Source organism: Salvelinus alpinus, chromosome 5, assembly GCF_045679555.1.
Source record: "Salvelinus alpinus chromosome 5, SLU_Salpinus.1, whole genome shotgun sequence".
Classification (NCBI taxonomy): Eukaryota; Metazoa; Chordata; class Actinopteri; order Salmoniformes; family Salmonidae; genus Salvelinus; species Salvelinus alpinus.
Genome location: NC_092090.1, coordinates 69216277 through 69240755, shown reverse-complemented (window position 1 = coordinate 69240755; position 24479 = coordinate 69216277). Strand labels below are relative to the sequence as shown.

The window sequence follows — 24479 nt, the reverse complement described above, 5'->3', positions numbered from 1 at the left end:
GATTTAACACTTTTTTGGTTACTACATGATTCTACATGTGTTATTTCATAGTTTATGTATTCACTATTATTCTACAATGTAGGAAATAGTAAAAATAAAGAAAAACCCTTGAATAAGTAGGTGTGTCCAATGTTTTGACTGGTACTGTAAGTATTCAGACCCTTTGCTATGAGACTCAGGTTTTAGCTTGGGTGCATCCTGTTTCCATCGATCATCATTGAGATGTTTCTAAAACTTGATTGGAGACCACCTGTGGTGAAATCAATTGATTGCACATGATTTGGAAAGGCACACACCTGTCTAGGTTCCACAGTTGACAGTGCATGTCAGAGAAAAAAACCAAGCCATGAGGTTGAAGGGATTTTCTGTAGAGATCCGAGACAGGATTGTGTCGAGGCACAGATCTGAGGAAGGGTATGAAAAAATGTCTGCAGCATTGAAGGTCCCCAAGAACACAGTGGCCTCCATCATTCTTAAATGGAAGAAGTTTGGAACCACCCAGACTCTTCTTAGAGCTGGCCTCCCGGCCAAACTGAGCAATCGGGGAAAGGGCCTTGGTCGGGAGGTGAGCAAGAACCCGATGGTCACTCTGATAGAGCTCCAGAGTGCCTCTGTGGAGATGAGAGAACCTTCCAGAAGGACAACCATCTCTGCAGAATTCCACCAATCAGGCCTTTATGGTTGAGTGGCCAGACGGAAGCCATTCCTCAGTAAAAGGCACATACAGCCCTCTTGGAGTTTGCCAAAAGACACCTAAAGACTCTCAGACCATGAGAAAGAAGATTCTCTGGTCTGATGAAACCAAGATTAAACTCTTTGGCCTGGTGCAGCATGGTGGTAGCAACATCATGCTGTGGAGTTGTTTTTCAGCGGCAGGGACTGCGAGACTAGTCAGGATAGAGGGAAAGATGCACAGAGCAAGCGATTCTTGATGAAAACCTGCTCCAGAGTGCTCAGGACCTCAGACTGGGGTGAAGATTCACCTTCCAACAGGACAACAACCCTAAGCACACAACCAAGACAACGCAGGAGTGGCTTCGGGACAAGTCTCTGAATGTCCTTGAGTGGCTCAGCCAGAGCCCGGACTTGAACACGATCGAACATCTCTGGAGAGACCTGAAAATAGCTGTGCGGCGACGCTCCCCATCCAACCTGACAGAGCTTGAGAGGATCTGCAGAGAAGAATGGGAGAAACTCCAAATATAGGTGTGCCAAGCTTGTAGTGTCATTGCCAAAGGTGCTTCAACAAAGTACTGAGTAAAGGGTCTGAATACTTATGTAAATGTGATATTTCTGTATTTTATTTTTAATACATTTGTTAATTTATAGAAACCTGTTTTTGCTTCATCATTATGGGGTATTGTGTGTAGATTGATGAGGGGGATCAACGATTTAATCCTTTTTAGAATAAGGCTGTAACGTTGCAAAATGTGGAAAAGGTCAAGGGGTCTGAATACTTTTGGAATGCACTGTATTACAGACAGGATCAGGGAGAGGTTGGAAATGTCAGTAAAGACAATTGCCAGCTGGTCAGCACATGCTCTGAGTAAGCGTCCTGATAATCCATCTGGCCCTGAGGCCTCGCGAATGTTAACCTTTTTAAAGGGCTCACTCACATCGGCTACGGAGAGAGTGATCACACAGTCATCCAGAACAGCTGGTGCTCTTACACGTTGTTCCATTTTGCTTGCCTTGAAGTGAGCATAGAAATATTTAGCCTGTCTGGTAGGCTTGCATTACTGGGCTGCCCACTTCTTGAAAGCGTCAAGTCTTGTCTTTGGCTCAGTGCGGATGTTGCCTGTAATCCATGGATTCTGGTTGGGATATGCACGTACGTATGGTCACTGTGGGGACAATGTAATCGATGCACTTATTTATGAAGCTAGTGACTGATGTGGTAAACTCCTCAATAGCGAAAGTCCTGTAGCTTAGCATCCGCTTCCTCAGACCACTTACGTATTGAGTGAGTCACTGATTCCTTCTGTTTGAGTTTTTGCTTGTAAGCAGGAATCAAGAGGATAGAGTCATGGTCAGACATCAAATGGAGGGAGAGCTTTGTATGCGCCTCTGTGTGTGGAGTAAAGCTGATCTAGAATTGTTTTCCCTCTAGTTGCACAGGTGACATGCTGGTAGAAATTAGGTAAAACTGATTTGAGTTTTCCTGCATTGAAATCACCGGCCTCTAGGAACGCCGCCTCTGGATGGGCATTTTCTTGTTTGCTTATGGCCCTATACAGCTAGTTGAGAGCGGTCTTAGTGTCAGCATCGGTTTGTGGTGGTAAATAAACAACTATGAAAAATATAGATGAAAACTTGAGTTAAATAGTTGTCTACAGTTTATCATGAGATATTCTAACAAGCGAGCAGAACCTTGAGACTTCCTTAATATAAGACATTGCACACCAGCTGTTGTTAACAAAGAGACACACCCCTCCCCCGGAGCTTACTGGACACTACCATTCTCTCCTGCCAATGCACAGAACACCCAGCTAACTGTATATTATCCATGTACTTGTTCAGCCATGACTCTGAGAAGCATAGGATATTATATTTCTTAACGTTTTGTTGATGTAATAGTCTCGAACTCAGCGCGTCCAGCTTATTCTCCAGTGATTGCACGTTTGCCAACAGAATGGAGGGTACAGGCGGTCTACAACACACAGGCCATGTCCGAATACCCGTTCATGCATACTAAATAGTAGGCCGTTTGGGTATGCAAAAACAGAAAGTTACAAATGGTAAGGAACAAGCACGATTGCGCATTAGATGACACCTTCTCAGTATGGATGAGTAGTATGTTGATATTTGTTGCTTACTGCATACGTTTTTACCAAACAGTATGTTCTAAATAGTATGTAGTGCGATTAGTAAACAGAATGCAGTTTTAGTAATTAGTAGGCTAAACAAATTTCACATACGGCCAGACACAGGCACACAGGAGATCTATATACAGCTCAGAACAGGAAAAAACAAAGACAAAGGGCACCTTTGGGGGCTGAATCATTTCAGATCTTATTAAGAGGAACGGGGGAGGAGGAAACAGGGGAGGTGAATAAGATTTGAACAGCAGGACTTGACAGGTAATGGGAGGATGGAAAGGGGTATCTAAAAGACGGAAAGAGATGGAGGAGTGTGTGCCCATTTATCTTACCTCACATGGCACTGTGATGGACTGGATCAATAAGCACACTCCAGGAAAGGGGATGTGTATCTAGGTGTGTATGCTCCTGCCAGTGTATTTCTCTGTGCATGCACATCTCTCTCTCTCTCTCTGTGTGTGTGTGCACATGTGTCAGGGTACTCACAGGGAACATCTTGAAGAGCTGTAATCTATAAGAGGTCCAACCTTTCTTAGCCTTGTAGATGGGCAGAGGAAGCTGTACGTTCCTCGCATACTGAGAGAACAACAACACCAGGAATATAGTCCTAGAGAGAGGGAGAGAGAGGACGAGCAAGAAATACAGAAGTCAGGGGTCAAGGAAAAGCAGTAAGCACACTTGCAAACATCCACTATCTGCTTTGATTTGTAGAACAGTTAAACATTTGTCAAAAGAACCAATAACCCGCCGTTGAAGACTGCTATAAAGACAGCCGGATCCAAAAGGTGTAATTCTCAAAAAATACATAATGAAATCAATGAATTGATAACTCAAAGAAGTTTACATAGCACAGAATCACAGATGTTACGTTGTTTGAGATGAGTCGCAAGACAATTTTTTGCGAACGAGACAAAATAAATAAATGAATAACAATGTAGCAGACACAAACAATTACCAACAGTCCTTCTGAACCTAGGCCTAGAGGTCTCGGTCTGGAGCACTACGGGTTCCCACCTCCATTCCGCATGGGCGACTGCGTCTGCCGGCAATTCATTCTGATTGGCTATTTAATGGGCTGCTATGATAATTGATTGGCTAAGGATGCCTCTGTGGGGCGGGAGTCAGTCTTATAGGATAACAAAAGATCGATAAGATAAGAAATCATTTTACTTTCTGTTTTCACCTAAATCTGCCATGCATCATAACAAGACAAAAACAACAACAGACACTATAGGAAAACATATAGAGGGCTGGTGAATGTATAGGGGACTACACAAGTAGTCAGTCAGGAGAGATTAGAGCCACAGTATACTACTCACAGCATGGCGATGCCCCAGTGTTTCCCTGCTCTCTCCCCTGCAGCCTGGAAGCCAGACAGGCCGATGAGGGCCACAGTCGGGGTGATAGTTAGGGGCCCGATGTATTTCAACAAGAGCCCAGGGAGCCCCAGGAAGCCAATACACACCTCTATCAGAGACGACACAATGATAGCCCCCTGGATCTGGAGGGCAAAGAGACAGACTTTGGTACAGCCTTGATAGTCTATCGACGTCCTTGTCTGTAATTCTATTCATTGTGACATCGTGATTGAGTTACCGCCTCACACACGCATCAAAACAGGGTTACCAAACCCGCTTACATAAGCCTTATAAAAGGTTAATGTGAGTTAAAAGGCCACGGTCACACTGTCACACGCACGCAAACACACAACGCACACGGCTAAAGGCTGAGTCACAGCAACAGGTCTGAACAAACATCATCATTTAGAACTCTTTCTACTCTACGTTTCAGTGTAGGTCCAGAGGGTATCACTGGGATGTGCTGACTATCTAACATGGGGTTTGAACAATACTGACACAGAACACAGGAGTAGACCTCTCTCTGTACACTATGCAGTGTAAAGATTGGATACTATAAAATATCCCCCATGTCTCCTGCTCTCTCCCCTTCCGTCTCGCATTTAATTTCTCTCTCACCTCTCGTATCCGGGGATGCCAGATGTGTTCAGTGTTGAGCAGCTCAGTCTCGTTGAACATGGAAGGAACCACTGACAAAGGGACGGAGAAAGTAACAGAGAGAAAGATGGAGTGAGGAAAAAAAGAAAAGAAAACAGAAAGAACATAAAAGAATGCTTAAACACATATTTATCATTCTGTTATCGTCTGCGTCCTGGGAAAAAACGTGTATCTCAAAAAAGTTAAAAGTCACGATTTATTTTCTGATCTATCGCCATGGAGGTTCTCAAGTACTCTGGCTGACACCAGTTCTCAAATAGCCAGGCTAGTTCACAAGGCGTTTTGCATTACTTTTATTAGTTCTACTTCCAGAGTAATGAAACTTTCATGGAACATGGAGGGGCATGACTACTATCGATTTAATTTACATTTAATAAAATTAAAATCTACAAAAAGCGAGATACAAGGTTTTTCCCAGGACACCGACGTTATAGATTAACACACTGGCACCGAACCTGGAAACCTCATCTGATGCCAACCTGAAAACCTCATCTGATGCCAACTGAGGTGCCAGTCAGCACTACTGATGCCAGCTCACGTGGGCAGGAGAGTGAGGGTGAGACCAGGTCATAATGAAGGCCCTCGTGGGGTGTGTGTACGTGTATATGCGTGTTTGTGTTTACCTGTAGCGTTGCACTTCCACTTGTCTAGTGACAGGATTGCTCTGGCGGGAGCCAGGAAGGCAAAGGCACTTGCCTGGAACAGAGGAAGTCTGGAACAACAACCACACACCAATACACACACTAAGCATCTTATTAACATCTTATTATCTTATTAGCTAAGTGACAACATACACACACACACACAACCAATACACACACTAAGCATTGTATTATATTTTTAGCTAAGTGACAACACACATACACACACCAGCAACTCACTCAATTAGAACACACACACACATTCCTCTAATACACACACTAAGCATATTTTTTTAAGTGATAGATGTGCTTTAGAATGAAAATAATAAATATGTTGTTTCCTTGAATGCAGTTTATGGACAAGGAGTGACTGCAACCCACATGTAAAATTACTGAAAACTATCACACTGTCAAACATTGTGTCAGTTAGTTGTAAAACAGTGTAAAGTCAGTTATCATAGTGTGTGTGATAACACAGTGTAAAGTCAGTTATCATAGTGTGTGTGATAACAGCTGTCATGATGGTTATGTGATGAATATGCCAGTGTTACGTAGCCCTTATGGCTGTGGATTCAAGTAGTGTAACCAACAGTTCTCCTGTCTGTCCAATAGGTGTCACTAGTGAACACTGAGAAGCAGGGTCTACCCTGGCTAGGTAACAGCAACAGCATGGAAACTTACAGAGCTGTGGCTAGAATGGAGCAGGTGGTGGCTGAGAATTAGCATTCATCTGAATGCTGGCCAGTCAGTGTGCAGGTGGACATCATTATTAACTCTAATCAACAACCAGATGAATGAGATCAATAAACGATGAATAAGCATGGGACTGATATCCATGGAAATGTACAAGGCAGGTGAAATTAGCTATGTCAATAATGAATAAGAGGACAACTAGTAACCAGTCATGACAAATAAAAACATTTGCCTGTTAAATACCTTTAAAGGCTGTTCTGTATTTGAATGTTTGATATACATCAAATTAACTATCACTTTACTAACACTATTGTTATTACACTGAACAAAAATATAAAACGCAACATGTAAAGTGTTGGTCCCATGTTTTCATGAGCTGAAATAAAAGACCCCAGAAATGTTCCAAATGTTCCAAAGCTTATTTCTCTCAAATTTTATGAACAAATTTGGTTTCATCCCTGTTAGTAACCATTTCTCCTTTGCCAAGATAATCCATCCACCAGACAGGTGTGGCATATCAAGAAGCTGATTAAACAGCATGGTCATGACACAGGTGCACCATGTGCTGGGGACAATAAAGGGCCACTTTAAAATGTGAAGTTTTGTCACACAACACAATACCACAGATGTCAAAACGTTTTGTGGGAGCGTCCAACTGGCATGATGACTGCAGGAATGCCCACCAGAGCGGTTGCCAGAGAATTTAATGTTAATTTCTCTACCATAAGCTACCTCCAATGTCGTTTTAGAGTATGGCGTCATGTGAGCGAGCAGCTTGCTGACGTCAACATTGTGAGGGCAGGCATAAGCTACGGACAACAAAGACATTTGCATTTAATTGATGTTATTTTGAATGCACAGAGACACCGTGACGAGATCCTAAGACCCATTGTTGTGTCATTCATCTGCCGCCATCACCTCACGTTTAAGCATGATAATGCACGGCCCCATGATCTGTACACAATTCCTGGAAGCTGAAAATGTCCCAGTTCTTCCATGGCCTGCATTCTCAGACAGGTTGACCACTGAGCATGTTTGGGATGCTTTGTATCGACGTGTACAACAGCGTGTTCCAGTTCCTGTCAATATCCAGCAACTTTGCACAGCCATTGAAGAGGAGTGGGACAACATTCCACAGGCCACAATCAATAGTCTGATAAACTCTAAGCGAAGGAGATGTGTCGCGCTGCATGAGGCAAATGGTGATCACACCCAGTACTGACTGGTTTTCTGATCCACACACCTACTTTTTTTTTTTGAAGGTATCTGTGACCAACAGTTCATCTGTATTCTCAGTGATGTGAAATCCATAGATTAGGGACTAATTTCCTTATATGAACTCAGTAAAACCTTTGAAATATTTGCATGTTCTGTTTATATTTTTGCTCAGTATATAATAGATTCGACTGAAAGTAGGCCATTTGAGTGTCATATTCACTGACGTGTGTGTGGTGGGAGTGTGACAGATGGAGAGAGAGAGAGAACAAGAGAGAAAGGGGGAGAGATCGTGACAAACACAGACACCAATTTACCCAGCAGCACTCATCTACTTCAGAGGGTCACATGTTGTCCCCAGGTGGGACCAGCTGTGCACACACTGACATGCAAACACACACACCAGCGCTACACTCAGACAGGAACACTTTAGAAATACACTGGTAGGGGCACATGTCAGCACACACACAAACGAGTCACCTTTCCTAGAACAGTGTGTGTGCTCACTGATCTGACCTCACTGGACACTGTGACTCATCAAACACAGCCACTAGCACTCCTCACTACTCCCTCTCCATTTCTCTTTGCGTCCCTTCCGCCCTCCCCTCATGCCTTTGTCACCTCTTATCCATCTCTTCAGCCCTCAACCTCAGTCCGCCTTTCCCCCCCCCTCCCTCCACTCCCACCCTCTCCACGTTGCAGAGGTGACACAGATAGCTGTGATTTGTGACACAGAAATGACAGTCATTAGTGAAAAGATGGACGTCATATTGACGTTTGATGAGTTGGCTACAGATTGTGTCGTGAGAGATATACAATGGAGCAGAGAACAGCTCTCACTAACATCTTCTCAAATGCTTCTTTGAGTTCTCGCAGCCTGTGATAATGATCATTACATGATCGGGGCATTAGAGGTCTGCGCGGGACTGATTTATTTATCCCGCAGCTTTCATACCGCACCCGCCGACTCCCACTACAGCAAGAATTGGTCGCAAACCCAAACGCAGTACCACAATTTTATTTTAGGTGCATAGGCTATATCAAAATGGGCAAAAATAACCTAAGAAATACATAAATTAACACAATCTCAAGTGAACCATTATATTAGACTATCGGTATTACCAAGATATATCAGCCAATAGGCTAGACCTAGTTTTAATATAGCAGAGTTGGAGAGACTTGCATATTCTCTTGAGCTACGTTTTATAGCCTAACTTTTAGGAGTGGGACGATGTTCAGACGGAGACAATATGGGTGATCAATATTTATGTCTAGTCAATGTAGTAAACTATAGCCTAATCATATTTATTTAGTACATTTCCTTGGAAAGATAATTGCCCGGTGCTTCTCCACCTATGCATAGGCTATATAGCCTACCCTATTTAATGAATATAATAATAATAATAAAATAAATGGCATTTAGGAGAAGCTTTTATCCAAAGCGACTTATAGGCTATACATGGTCACTCCAACGTCTGCTGTGGCCATACAGCATTTACTGCGAGGCGGACTCCGCAGAAGTCAGAGCAAACATACTTTTTTCGCTTCCCAGATCTGTTGTGAAGGAAGTTGTAAAGGAAGTGAGTTTGTGTTTATACAGGACTTCACGCCCCCACCTACCGTCAACCAGTCATGTCAATGTGCAGCCCTCCACATTGTTATGTATATATTTTTTTAAATTACCCCTTTTTCACCCCAATTTCGTGGTATCCAATTGCTATTTAGTCTTGTCCCATCGCTGCAACTCCCGTATGGACTCGGGAAAGGCAAAGGTCGAGAGCCGTGCGTCCTCCGAACACAACCCAGCTAAGCCGCACTGCTTCTTGACACAATGCCCGCTTAACCCGGAAGCCAGTCGCACCAACGAGTCGGAGGAAACACCTGGCGACCGTGTCAGCGTGCCCTGCGCCCGGCCCGCCACAGGAGTCGCTAGTGTGCGATGGGACAAGAATATCCCTGCCAGCCAAACCCTCCATAACCCGGACGACACTGGGACAATTATGCGCTGCCTCATGCGTCTCCCGGTCGCGACAGAGCCTGGACTCGAACCAGAATGTCTAGTGGCACAGCTAGAGCCCTCCACATTGTTACATGCAGAAAAACATGTTGATTGCTGGCGCTGAATATGTCTATATCGGTCTGCTAATACAGGATTAGTAAAGGCCCAGAGCATTACTTTTGTGAAAAAATGTAAACAAAATATATTTGAGTGTTTACCAGCATTTGTAACTTGAGTCTGATAATTATCTGTACAAAACATTTACTCGGATAATACTTGTGGAACATAAAAATACTTGCTTGATATGTTTTCCAGTTTCTTGAATTACAACTTTATTTCTATGTTGTTACAGGTTATTTTTCTAGGTTGGACCTTTGCACATATAGCTCGTTAGTGCATAGGGCACACCGATTGGTGTCACCTTAGTCAGTATGTGTTACACCTGTGCTGGTTGCCATCTCGTTAGTGGGAAGGTCTTTCACCTTTGCTTGCCCACGTGCTATTTAAGAGTGGCTGGCCAAGTTCTCCAGTTGTCTTGGTAGATGGTTAACACTTTTAGTTGGTGCTCCCTACTCTGATTTCTAGATGAACAATTCTTTATATGATTTCCCTATTCACCTTTTTGGTTTGGTGTAGGTTTTTATTTTGTTTGCCTCTTCAGCAAATTTAGTGGGCAGACTTAGTAGGTGTATTTTAGGTTCCAGTCGTTGCTAGTCAACTTTCAGTGAACACCCCAATGAGTGTGTCTTTCAGAACCCCTCCTAAAACCCCACCCGTTTCATTTTGGTTGTTGGTCAGTGACTCTTTGTTAGTTCCTTTACAATTTTAGTAGACACTCTTATCCAGAGCAACTTACAGTAGTGAGTGCATACCTTTTCTTACTGGACCCCCGTGGGAATCGAACCCACAACCCTAGCATGCAAGCTCCATGCGCTACAAACTGCCCCTCATCACAAACCACTTGATGTCTCAGTGTACTCAATTACTGTATTGTGCATTGGTTTTCTTCATGGTGATGGAAAGTCTACAGGTACAAACCTAGATGACCAGCCTATGTACATTGACATTAAGTGGTTTGTAAGGATGGTAAATTTAATACTGCACAAAGTGGTTTTCCTTATTTGATCATGAAAAATATCTAATTTTATGTGGATGTTTTGCATCTTTGCCTATAACTTTGCACCTTTTGATGTAAATATTTGAGGACACGGTTTTGTTCTTTCTGGATTCCATCAGAATGAGCATTGCAAAGAAAGGGACAGGGCAACAACTCTTACAATTCTAACTATTGAATCCTGCAAGATAATGTTCTTAATTTTACAACTACCTTTGTCAAAGCGTAGATGATAAGTGTTGTCTATATCGGTCCGCTAATACAAGTAAAAAGCCCAGTGCACTATTTCAATTTTTCTTTCAAAACATAAAATAAAAATACATCTTATTTTTCAGGGGGTGCTGCAGCACCCCTAATTCCCACAGCTAAGCTCAGTTGACAGAGCTTTTTGGCCCACAGGCAACTTAACTAGAAGCAGCGAATTCTGATTGTGTGAATAATGCAGCAAATGTGCTTTTAATGCAATAGGTAGGCTAACACATATGAAGCAGAAAGACAACTTTTCCCCAAACAATCTGCAGGACAACAAAAGTATTTTTCCCTAAATTGTCTGTCTGACCGCTTGGTCCCAACTACAGCATGAAAAATGCAGAGAACGCCTCAATGATCTGTCGGAATCTGCAGCCCTCTATGGTGCCCAATTGCTATGTATAGGTTCATCATCTGTGTATGCAAGTGCTGTGTATGCTTCTCTGTGCGATCAGTCCTAACTGCAGGACTAAAGACAGGAGTCAGGTCCATAATTATTGATACCCTTGATAAAGATGAGCAAAAAATACTAAAATAAATACTGTGCTATATTGCATGCTCAAAATGTTAAATTATATTTTACCATAGGTATGAGGTACTTTTCGGCATATTCTTTTTTTTCAACGCCAAACCCACCACTGGTGTGCATGGCCTTATAGCTATATTTTAATGTTATCTGACCGTAGAACCGGTTCCAATCCAAGTGCCAATGGCGTTTATCAAACTCCAGGCGGTGCTATGGTCAGATGACATGAAAATAGAGCTCTTTGGCCCACATTTATGGTTCTTCGGTTGAAGGATTCAGTTGGACACAGCTTAAATTACATCAACCCATTTTCACAGAAGTCCTATGTGGCTGAATGCCTGGTTTCTCCTTGAGCTGAGAGGAGTGTGTGAGAGCCAGGCAGACAGAGGTCTGCCATACCACTGGTCTGTGAGTGTATGTGCAGTTCTTTTCAAGGCTGTAGCCTGACTATCAGACACTGTAGCCGCTGAAACAGTAAAATACTGCTTAATTCTCTCGTTTCAGACAGGAATCATTCAAGGCCATGAGACTAGCGGAGTACCTTCTGTGTGTGTTTGTGTGTCAAGTGTGTGTGTGCAGTGATTTCCTGTCAGTGCTGCTGTATCTTGGCCATGAGACTGAGATGTGCAAACACAATTACAAACAGATTACCATGACGTGACATGGCATCTAGCAACACATTCACGTGTGGTAGCGATAATACCCATGGCAACAATGATGAAACCTGGCTGTGGTATTTCTAAAGGATATCATATTTCTAGAGTGAGAGAGAGAGTGGGCAAGGGGAGGGAGAGACAGAGAGGAGAGAACAGAAGGGCATCTCAGGTCACACTGACTCACTGAGTCAAATTTTAATCTCTAACCACAGTGAGGAGAGAAAGAACTGAAAAAGAGGGAACGAAAAGGAGAGAAAAAGAAAAGGATAGAGTGTTTCCTGTAGAGGGAGAGGTGGAAGAGAGAAAAAAAGAAAATGGAGTGCTTGTTTGTCCATTCAGTCAATGCTCCTCACCATGTAGCCCTAAACATATCCCTAACGCTAACCACACTGGGTAGAATGTAAAGCTATGGATATCTTCTCCCACAGTCTGGTTTACTGTTGACACCAAACATTCATGACATACTCAGGCTAACAACCCAAATGGCTCCCTATATCATAGTGCTCTACTTTTGACCAGAGCCGTCAGAATATGGTGCCAGTTGGGAGGAACCCCCGGACACTCAGAACATTTCAAGTTCACTGGTCAGTCTGGGAAGAGGGGGTGCAGCTCTACAGTTGGCCAAATACACACACCCACACTTTCCTGCCCTGGTGCTAACCCACTCCATTCCAGTTACCAACAGTACAACTTCTGGCTCATGTGCTTTCAGAAACTGTTGAGTCACATGCGCACATGCGCTCACACACACACACACACACACACATTTTGCTACACCCGCAATAACACCTGCTAAATATGTGTATGTGACCAATAAGATTTGATTTGACATACACACACACTAGAGAATGATAGAGGGATAAAGAGGAATGAAGGAGGAACAGAGGAAGCGAAAAGATGGAGGAGTGACTTTCCTCAGTCTCTTCACTGTCTATTATGCCAACATGGTACTTAGAGAGAGAGGAGGGAGAGAGAGGACAGAGGAGAGAGTAGGGGGTGAGAGGCAGAGGGTATAAGGAGAGAGAGGAGATGGAGAGAACACTAGAGAAAGAGAGAGGGATGTAAAACATTTTACAAGCAGTAAAGGGGAAAGTGCAGGAGAGAAGATCAATAGCAGAGTATTCTAGAGTATTATGTACAGAAGCCTGTAGCCACAACACTGGCCTACAGTTTCCCTTGGTGCCTGCATCAGCCCTAAACACATCACTCTGTGTGTGTGTGTGTGTGTGTGTGTGTGTGTGTGTGTGTGTGTGCGTGCGTGCGTGCGTGCGTGCGTGCGTGCGTGCGTGCGTGCGTGCGTACCTGCAGCCCAGTGTAGTCTGTAGCAGGGTGGTGATTCCCACACAGAAGAAGATAGTTCCTATGAGCTGACTGGTAGCCCACTGGTCAAACCCTACACACATGGCTTCAGCTAGCAGGAATGGCACCGCAATGGTACCACTGAAACATGTCAGGTAGTGCTAGAGTGAGAGAAGAGAGGGTTACATTGTGAAAGTGTGTGTGTGCGTGCGACAGTGAAGCAGAGCATCAACTTTCATAAGAGTATGTTTTATAAGCATCAGTGTGAAGGGGAGGGGCTTAGTTACATCAGGAGTGGGGAGACTATGTTACATCATATGGGTTATAGAAGGGGAAATAGGAGGACACTTGAATAAGCAGTGAGATGGCATTTTTTGAACTGGGCATGGCTGCATCTGAACATTGTCTGAAGTGGCTTCCACTCCTTGTCTCCTCTTGTTCATCTGCACTGGTAACAAAGGACAGATTAAAGCAATAGGGAGGATCCCGATCAGGCATTACCTTTCACCTCTCCAAGTATTTCACATCAGTGCAGATAAAGGAGAGGAGACAAGGAGAGGAAGCCATGTCATTCAGTTGCAGCCTAGGTAATAGAATATCTCTGAGGACACAAGGCAGTTGTCATTACTTGCATATTACATAGAGTCAACATGGCATTATTTGCATATTACACATATAATCAGACAGTCAACTGCATAAAAACCAGTGGCAACCCGTCATTCAGGGCAGGTGGGGCAAGCAATAGGCTAACTAAATGGTTCTTCATGGTTATCTCAGTGTCTTTGTGGTCCAGTGGGTACAGCTGCTGACAATGGCACACATACGCCAGAGTAGGCATGGATTCGAATCCGGCCCACTACTGCCCTTGATATATTTTGAGGAACTAGTACTTTTCTAGTGACTCTGTGGGCTGTAGTTGTACTCTTACTCAAGCAATTTCTGAAGGACGTAACTTACTTTTTACTCCATTACATTTTACCAAATCACTTTGTTACATTTATATTATTATATAATAATAACCAAATGTAGCGAATTAAAATGAAATGTACATTAAATCAAACTATGGGTTCCCTTTTACGTCTGTATGAACATTTCATAACCCCTTGACCAAGGAAATGTATTCAAAATAGCTTGCCATCAAAACTCTTAAGTCCATTGACTCTCAAAGTCATCCGTCAAACCCAGTTCTATCTCGACCACAGCTCTTCATATTTTTGTTCTTGGGTTCTTATCCAGATGCGAGGTAAATTGCACTTTAATTACCTTCTGCGTTTGCAATATTATATATTTCTGGAGTAAGATAAGTATTTGTAAGATATAATTCTGCTGCTGAAATTGAGTTGAGGACAAGTGCAAATGAAATGCCTAGGTAGCTAACTAGCTAGTTTTGGTCAACCCAGAATTTGACAGAAAAAGTTTCATCTCCTGTTTTTAGCTCCTCATACGATCTCTGTTTGTTTCCCAACTAGTCACTTTGTTAGTGGCAAAAAGAGTGAATAGAGTAATCAGATGTGTGTGGCAATAGCTAACTAGCTATCACATTAGGTTGAAACTAGACAAGCTGTCTAAGCTAGCTAACTGTAGTGTCAACCATGTAACTAGCTAACGTTAGCTAGATCAACGGTTCAGTCTACTGCAGCATCCTCCCATGCATTGCTCTCTCTCTCTCTAAATGTCATTCAGTTTTTGTGACAGGGCCTATAAGCACCTCTGTCATACAGTCAGTGTATCATCTCAGTAAGCTTTTTGTGCCAGACTAGAAATCACTTTTTTTTGTGTGTGTCTTTTTATTTACAGCTTGTAGCGGCACAACCGAGGGTGAGGAGAATGGGCCAAGCCAAGAAAAGAAAATACCCTTCAAAGTGGAAAGGAGGTTCAGAAGAGAAGGAGGGAGTGTCAATCCGGTTCTCTAGAAGAGATACAGCTAATCAAAAATTGACTTCACGAAGCAGGTTAGGAGAATTAATGTAGCAGGTTAGAGTAGATTAAGGTTAGGAAAAGGGTTAGGATTAGCTAAAATCTATATATTTTTTTAACGTCAATTTAAGTCCATGGTGAAATGTGTCTGATTAGCATACTAGTAACATGATTGAGTGAAATTTCGGTATTGATTGCTTGACTGTTGTACCACTAACCTGTTCATTCTGAGTGAAAAATTAAACATCACACTTGCTGTAAATATTTTTAGTATGCATTTACCATCACATATACTTGAAATTATATTGTGAAATAAATGTTCATTAATGGTATTGAAATTGTAAAATGATTCCAACGTCTTGAGTACCATATACAGTGGGGAGAACAATGTAATGCAATAAAATGCTAATTAATTACTTAAAAATCATACAATGTGATTTTCTGGATTTTTGTTTTAGATTCTGTCTCTCACAGTTGAAGTGTACCTATGATAAAAATTACAGACCTCTACATGCTTTGTAAGTAGGAAAACCTGCAAAATCTGCAGTGTATCAAATAATTGTTCTCCCCACTGTAGCTTTATGAAATTGTGCACATTGAAAGATATTAAGTCAACATTGAATGACCACAATTGAAGCTGTACAGCCTACGGACTTTGTTCGAGGTCAGTTTTCATTGGAGAGTATCTGTGCCGGGGGACATCTGCAAGATGGTGCTGACAGGCTTTAATAGTAAATAAATTGCACTAAGTTGTTATCCTTTTGTTTCGCTTTCACAGTTTACCAACAGGTGTAAAAAATTAACAAACTAAATGTGTAACTGGTACTTAAGTAGTTTACTGACCGGATACTATTTTTACACGTACTTCAGTAGTTTCTTCAGGCTGAAATTAACAGTACTTTTACTTAAGTACTCTACCCACCTCTGCAAATTATACATAGCCTAACTATAAAACATGGGCGGGCATCCACACTGGAGGAAAGTTTATCGTTCTACAGTACTGTAGGCCTACATCTGTCAATCAACTGATGGCAGGTCATCAATTTAGCCACGGAAACACAAACAGTAGATTATCTGTTTTCAAACCTTTCATTATGTGACTATCAATAAGCTAACGGGTAGCCTATAGGAATATAATAAAACAACAAGGGGCTTATTGCAACCATCGATGGCACTAAATTATTGCCAACTGAGGTCTCGTTAAACCATCAATATGCGCTAAATTCACCCACACAGCTGATCTCAAGTGCAAGCATTATTGGTCACCTCTACCGCTTCCAAATAGATGATGTCAGTATTACCTTAGTCAGAGATCTGTAGATAATGACGAGATGCTCATGTCTTTGCCCAATGGGGGTCGTCCCAAAAGCAGTAAGGAAGGCGACAAGCTTAGGTCTGCATATTAAGCCCATAGAAACGCATTGGGCTTATTTTGCCTAGAGTGAGCCTTCTCACTTTGCCTCTTCCTCTCTGCCTTAGGCCTGCTTGCAGCCAAAGTCTTTCAAGATATGTTCGCCCTCTGGTTGGTATTGTCATCGAAACAATTTGGTCCGTTTTTAACAGACTACGGGCGATTGATCTATTTTACAAGCATTCTGTACAATAGAAATAAAGCATTTCCTCGTTTAGACACATGTATATCGTAGCCTAGTAGAGACCAATAACTACAATGTGTTATTAAGCTATATAAAATGACGGTTGTTGATGTGTATGGCTGCATCTCAGATACAGTCTTGCACATTTTAGTGTTGCAGTAATACAACCTAAGCCTATAGCATGAGCGAACGAGAACATTATTTTAAGATATTGGGATCAGGGCTCGCTGACTCGACTGCCCCCGAATGGAGAGAAAGAGAACTGCTAATTTTTAGCCAATCACAAGACTCATTTTAATTTCCTGAACCTTCAGGAAAATTCTCCGCAACAAAAGACTGATCAAGTTAAGATCAGACATCTATCTGTAAGACGTTTTTCTACAGACCCAGAGTCAAATTAACTTGTGGATACCATGTTTATGTCTCGGCGTGTAGTAGCAGTGCTAGAGGCTTCACTAAAGACCCGGGTTCGATCCCAGGCTGTATCACAACCGGCAGTGATCGGGAGTCCCATAAGGAGGTGCACAATTGGCCCAGCGTAGGCCGGGTTAGGGGAGGGTTTGGCCGAGGTAGGCCGTCATTGTAAATAAGAATTTGTTCTTAACTGACTAGTTGGAGGTAGTTAGAGAAAGCTTCACGAGCCAATGCTAATTAGCGCAATGACTGGAAGTCTACAGGTACGCTATGTAGACTTCCTGTCATTGCCCTAATACTAGCTCGCATTGGCTCGCGAAACTACCTCTAACTTCCTTCATATTGTACACCGAGACATACAAATGGTATCCACAAGTTCTTCTGACATTCAAAAACGGCTTCATTGCCAGAATCTCACAATACCCCTTCAAAAAGGTAACCCAGAGGTACCAGGGGGGATGTGTGTGTGTGTGTGTGCTTGCATGCGTCTCACCTGTAAGCCCAGGAATATACACAGGTACCAGGGAGGAGTGTCTTCAATGGTGTAGATCATGTCCATTCTCCTGGCGTCCATACTGTCTGCACTGTCCAACGTCTCCGACATGGAACTCTACACACAAACACAAACAAAATGGTGAGAACTATAGATGTACAACCTCAAACACCACAGGCTATATGGTCTCTGGAGTAAAGGGTTAAGACTAAGAGGTTGTCTGTGTAGTTTAGTGTTACAGGTAGCAATCTATTTGTAAGTGTGTGTGTGCCTGAGGGAGGTAAGACCTGAACCCAACCACTCTAGGGGCTGTCATTAAAGCATTAGTTACTGACATGAGTCACAGGTGGTAGGATGAATTATAGGCCCAAATGGCCTATTCCCTATTTAGTTCACTACTTTTGACCAGGGCCCATAGTCACAGGCTGATGAGGTCACAGCCACATGTCCAGACAGAGACAGAGGGGGAGGAGTGAGGAGCGGGGAATTCAGAATGAAAGAGAGAAACTAAAAGATTCAGCAAGAGAGTTTCGTAATGAAGAAAGACTAGGGAGGGAGGGATTTAGAAAGGGAGAGGGAGAGAGAGAATAAGAAAGAGAGATTCAAACAGACACCGATGAGAAATTCTTCCTGTATCTGTGACCTCTCTCTCAGTCTCTTTCATGTCTTGTTCTCACGCGAGGGGAAAAGTGCAGAGTCACAGTGACAGGGAGAGGAGGGGATGATCAAAAGAGCAAGTTAGGGGAGAGAGGGGGAGGAAGGTAAGGATAAACAGAGGATGTAGGGCGATTAGTGAGATGAGAAGGGAGAGTTAGGAGTTTGAAGTGTGCGTGCGCCTTGTACTTTCTCTCCTCCCTGGTTCTCTTTAGTGTAGACGGCCATCAGCTCAGTGTCTTCAGTGTCCTGCTCTCCAGCGGCCTGTCCCACTCCGTTAACCACCACCTACAGTACAGCACAGACAGATACATGGCAATACTTTATCCATCTACAGGACAGTACATACACAAACAATGTAATTACCAAGAACTGACAATGTCATTATCACTGTCTTACTCTCAACAACATGTATTTCAGACCCTTTAACAGTAGGTCTACAACATGTATTTCAGACCCTTTAACAGTAGGTCTACAACATGTATTTCAGACCCTTTAACAGTAGGTCTACAACATGTATTTCAGACCCTTTAACAGTAGCTCTACAACATGTATTTCAGACCCTTTAACAGTAGGTCTACAACATGTCAATGAAGGAGGAGCGGTAGAGATCGTATGATGCAGAACGTATAATGCATGTTTACAATACATATAATAGAAAGTGCTATGGTGGGTGTGTTGCATTCCAAACTTTTGAATGAAGTGTTATGCTCAAACACTGTGCATTTGCAGTGATACCGCCTGTTTTGGCAGAGCAAAAACGTCCCCTGAAGAATTTTGCAAACAGTTCACACACACACTACATTTTCTTTTTTTATTTAACCAGGAAGGGTTCAAAGTAACAACTAACACACTTGTGTACGCACAAGTGTGTGTATCTGCAAGAGAGAGTACATTTCAAGGAAAGCAAAGCAAAGCAAGGACATTGATAATGCTTGGGTAAGGTTAACAAAACTATTGGACCTAACACACAAGGACAGCCTGGGTGTTGCTTTAGGGGCCTTTGCAGCGCAGCTTAATAAAAAGGATCCAGGGGAAAAGAGGGCCATAATTAAATTAGTTCCTTCATTAGTGCATGCACTGGACTATTCTTCACACTGACGGACACACATATGCTCTAGGGATACAGGGTGTGTGTTGTATCCTCTGTCTGTGACTTGGTTAGCAAATTATAGATGAAGGTCACGAACACACACTTTGAGGATGTGTCTTTGCATCTCGTCTGTCAGGCATGAAAAATAACAAATGACTTTTGTTCTGACTCAAATGTCATCGGCATTAAACTGTGTGTGTGTGTATATATATATAAATGAGAGACAGAGAGAGAGAGACAGAGAGAGAGAGACAGAGAGAGCGAGACAGAGACAGAGAGACAGAGAGAGCGAGACAGAGAGAGCGAGACAGAGAGACAGAGACAGAGAGAGCGAGACAGAGAGAGCGAGACAGAGAGACGGAGACAGAGACAGAGAGAGACAGAGAGAGAGACAGAGAGAGAGAGAGAGAGAGAACCTTTCCTGGGGACACATTACATTTTATCCTACTACCCATTTTTCACTAGCTTGTAAAGATCCCTTCTGGCAGAGTAGACAACAGATGAGAGACCTTAGAATGAACTGAATATTAGGTTCTAGACAATGGATCCTAAATGAAAGATTATACATTACACAGTCTGTTTTTGTTTTGTTTTTCTGTCTGTCTGTCTGTGTCTGTCATTTGTATTAATGGACATCACAAAACTAGTACCTTGGGGAAGGCATGCAGGGAGAGAGCTATGGAGGGGAGAGTGAGGTGAGGATTAAGAAGAAAGAAAGAATGACATAAGGGAAGGAGGTGGGACTATTGCTGTACAGGTCATTGAGAATAGCCACTGTGTCCCTTTATCCACCTCTGTCCCATTCAGCCATTCAGTAACAGCAGAGAGGAGCATGTGAATGGGATACTTATAATAAACAGGATATACAGTGCATTCAGACAGTATTCACACCCTTTGACTTTTCCCACATTTTGTTGTGTCACAGCCTGAATTTATAATGGATTCAATTGAGATTTTGTGTCACTGACCGACACACAATACCCCATAATGTCAAAGTGGAATTATGTTTTTAGAAATGTTTATAAATTAATAAAAAATGAAAAGCTGAAATGTCTTGAGTTAATAAATATTCAACCCCTTTGTTATGGCAAGCCAAAATAAGTTCAGGAGTAAAAATGTTGCTTAACAAGTCACGTAATAAGTTGCATGTACTCTGTGTGAATAGTGTTAGTGTTTAACATGGTTTTTGAATGACTACCTCATTTCTGTACCCCACACATACAATTATCTGGAACGTCCCTGAGTCGAGCAGTGAATTTCAAACACAGATTCAACCCCAAATCCAACACAACATCACTGAGTACCACTCTTCATATTTTCAAGCGTGGTGGTGGCTGCATCATTATTATAGGTATGCTTGTCATTGGCACGCACTAGGGAGTTCTTTTAGGATAAAAAGAAATGGAGTAGACCTAAGCACAGGCAAAATCCTAGAGGAAAACCTGGTTCAGTCTGCTTTCCAATAGACACTGAGACGAATGCACTTTTCAGCAGGACAATAACCTAAAATACAAGGCCAAATATACACTGGAGTTGCTTACCAAAATTACGGAGTTGCCTAGTTACAGTTTTGACTTAAATGTATGGCAAGACTTGAAAATGGCAGTCTAGTATTGATCAACAACAAACTTGACAGACCTTGAAGAATTTAAAAAAGAATAATGTGCAAATACAGTGCATTCGGAAAGTATTCAGACCCCTTGACTTTTTCCACAATTTGTTATGTTACAGCCTTATTTTAAAATTGATTAATAAAACAAATCCTCAATCTACACACAATACCCATATCAACAAAGCGAAAACAGGTTTTTAATTGTTTGCAAATTTATATATATAAAAAAAAACTGAAATACCTTATTTACATAAGTATTCAGACCATTTGCTATGAGACTCAAAATTGAGCTCAGGTGCCATTGATCATCTTTGAGATGTTTCTACAACTTGATTGGAGTCCACCTGTGGTAAATTCAATTGATAGGACAGGATTTGGTCCCATAGTTGACAGTGCACGTCCAAGCAAAAACCAAGCCATGAGATCGAAGGAATTGTCCGTAGAGCTCCGAGATAGGATTGTGTCGAGGCACAGATCCGGCGGAAGTGTACGAAAAAATGTCTGCAGCATTGAAGGTCCCCAAGAACACAGTGGCTTGCATCATTCTTAAATGGAAAAAGTTTAGAACCACCAAGACTCTTCCTAGAGCTGGCCACCCGACCAAACTGAGCAAATCGGGGGAGTAGGGCACTGTCAGAGCTCCTGAGTTCCTCTGTGGAGATGGGAGAACCTTCCAGAAGGACAACCATCTCTGCAGCACTCCACCAATCAGAACCTTATAGTTGAGTGGCCAGACAAAAGCCAGTCCTCAGTAAAAGGCACATGACAGACCGCTTGTAGGCACCTAAAGGACTCTCAGACCATGAGAAACAAGATTCTCTGGTCTGATAAAACCAAGATTGAACTTTTTGGCCTGAATGCCAAGCGTCATGTCTGGAGGAAACCTGGCACCATCCCTACGGTGAAGCATGGTGGTGGCAGCATCATACTGTGGGGATGTTTTTCAGCGGCAGGGAGTGGGAGACTAGTCAGGATCGATTGAAAGATGAACAGAGCAAAGTACAGAGAGATCGTTGATGAAAACCTGCTCCAGAGCGCTCAGGACCTCAGACTAGGGTAAAGGTTCACCTTCCAACAGGACAACAACCCTAAGCACACAGCCAAGACAACGCAGGAGTGGTTTCGACTTGCCCAACCAGAGTCCGGACTTGAACCCGATCAACCATCTCTGGAGAGTCCTGAAAATAGCTGTGCACGACACTCCCCATTCAACCTGACAGAGCTTGAGAGGATCTGCAGAAAAGAATGGGAGAAACAAATACAGGTGTGCCTAGCTTGTAGCATCATTTCATACCCAAGAAGACTTGAGTCTGTAAACACTGCCAAAGGTGCTTCAACAAGGCACTGAGTAAAGTTTTTTATTTGCATACATTTGCAAACATTTCTAAAAACCTGTTTTTGCTTTGTCGTTATAGGATATTGTGTGTAGATTGATTACAAGAAAAAAAAGATTTCATCAATTTGAGAATAAGGCTGTTACGAAACAAAATGTGGAAAAAGTCGAGGGGTCTGAATACCTTCAGAATGCACTGTATTGTACAATCCAGACTCACAGCTGTAATTGCTGCCAAAGGTGATTCCAACATGTATTGACTCAAGGGTGTGAATATTTAATAAATTAGCAAATTTACATTTCTAAAAACACGTTCTCTCTTTATGGGGTAGATGGGTGAGAATTATTATTTTTTAATCCATTTTGAATTCAGGCTGTAACACAAGAAAATGTGAATAAGTCAAGGGTTATGAATACTTTAAGGCACTATAGTTGTAAATCTCTGATGGAATCGAAAACAGGACAGGCTTTGTGTTGGGGCTTCTCAGCACAGTATCACATGCGTCCGTCCAACTGTTTGTGGCTCGAAACCCTCGTTATTGTTGAATTGTGGTGTGACGCACATGAGGGGACTGTGCTGCAGCCAAGAGGGAATGGCCAGAACAAAAAAACTGTCACGACATATGTGTTTGTGTGTGACCTTGAAGAGTGTTAAGTGATCCTAATGACAGGTCTGTGTGTATGGTGGCCTAACCCTGTCATTACAAATCAATCCTCTGTCAGTGTGTCAGCTTGATGACCCTTAACTGCCTAAATCCCCCTGTGCAAGCAGACACGCACACAGATGCATGCATACAGACAGACAACATACTCGCGCACACAAGTATACTGTACCGGAATGGGGTAGAAGTCTGCTCTGTGTTTGTTCTCCTCCTCATACTTCGCCCCTTCTCCCTCCATCGACTTAGAGGTGATATTTTTCCCCATGCCCATTCCTCGCTCCTCCTCTTCCCTCACTATCCCCGTCGCTCTCTCCGGTAGAAACACTGCAGATTGCGCCTTCAGCTCCCTTACATGGTCCAGGACTGTGTCATCTACTGAGAGAGAGAGAAAGAGAGAGTGAGAAAGAGGGGCGAGAGAGAGAGAGATTGATCATTTACTATTACTTTCATGAGTGTGGCCATGAGGCCATCTAGACTAGAGTAGTACAGAAGGTAATGTACTATGTAAAGTATTTTAGAAACTGGGCCCTTTGCCCACTGGATCAAAAGCTCCACGGGGGTCACTGAGGCTGTGGCTGGGAAGCAGGGTTGGGCCTAAAGCTGAGTTTACAGAGAGACAGCGGTCTGGTCCTGGTTCCAGAGCCCAAGACTTGACCTGAGGCAACAGTATCTGCACAGTCCCCTTCTCTTTACCCTAGACTGGATCATCAAAGGTCAGAGGGGATCCAGGACTGTGGAAATACCTGATACTGGGATGGGCCTGGAAGACCCAGAAAGAGTTCAAAATGGCACCCTATTCCCTCTATAGTGGACTACTTTTGATCAGAGCTCTATAGGCCCTGGTAAAAAAAGTACTGCACTAAAAAGTGAATAGAGTGCAATTCGGGACACAAACCCAGATGTATGTACTCATACAGTACATGCTGTCGATTACAAACAGAGAAGGAGGTAGGGGATGAGGGAGGAGAGCAAGGATAAAGACAGGGCATTGGGAAGGATAAAGACAGGGCATTGGGAAGGATAAAGACAGGGCATTGGTAAGGATAAAGACAGGGCATTGGGAAGGATAAAGACAGGGCATTGGGAAGGATAAAGACAGGGCATTGGGAAGGATAAAGACAGGGCATTGGGAAGGATAAAGACAGGGCATTGGTAAGGATAAAGACAGGGCATTGGGGAGGATAAAGACAGGGCATTGGGGAGGATAAAGACAGGGCATTGGGGAGGATAAAGACAGGGCATTGGGAAGGATAAAGACAGGGCATTGGGAAGGATAAAGACAGGGCATTGGGGAGGATAAAGACAGGGCATTGGGAAGGATAAAGACAGGGCATTGGGAAGGATAAAGACAGGGCATTGGGAAGGATAAAGACAGGGCATTGGTAAGGATAAAGACAGGGCATTGGGAAGGATAAAGACAGGGCATTGGGGAGGATAAAGACAGGGCATTGGGGAGGATAAAGACAGGGCATTGGGGAGG

General features: G+C 42.9%; 1 protein-coding gene across 7 annotated transcripts in view; it reads right to left on the bottom strand.

The window, feature by feature from the left end:
* The window catches only part of LOC139576600 (solute carrier family 23 member 2-like), a 67430-nt gene that overhangs the window by 3596 nt on the left and 39355 nt on the right, over window positions 1-24479 (bottom strand). For 6 of the 7 annotated variants that reach the window (XM_071402871.1, XM_071402874.1, XM_071402873.1 and 3 more), the window contains 8 exons: window positions 23172-23374; window positions 18489-18587; window positions 17646-17762; window positions 13230-13387; window positions 5458-5546; window positions 4796-4866; window positions 4139-4320; window positions 3306-3426 (listed from right to left, as the gene is read on the bottom strand). In XM_071402871.1, the coding sequence (XP_071258972.1) occupies window positions 3306-3426; window positions 4139-4320; window positions 4796-4866; window positions 5458-5546; window positions 13230-13387; window positions 17646-17762; window positions 18489-18587; window positions 23172-23374 (1040 nt within the window). The remainder of the gene's footprint in view (window positions 1-3305; window positions 3427-4138; window positions 4321-4795; window positions 4867-5457; window positions 5547-13229; window positions 13388-17645; window positions 17763-18488; window positions 18588-23171; window positions 23375-24479) is intronic. The other variant, XM_071402876.1, reaches the window with a different exon arrangement.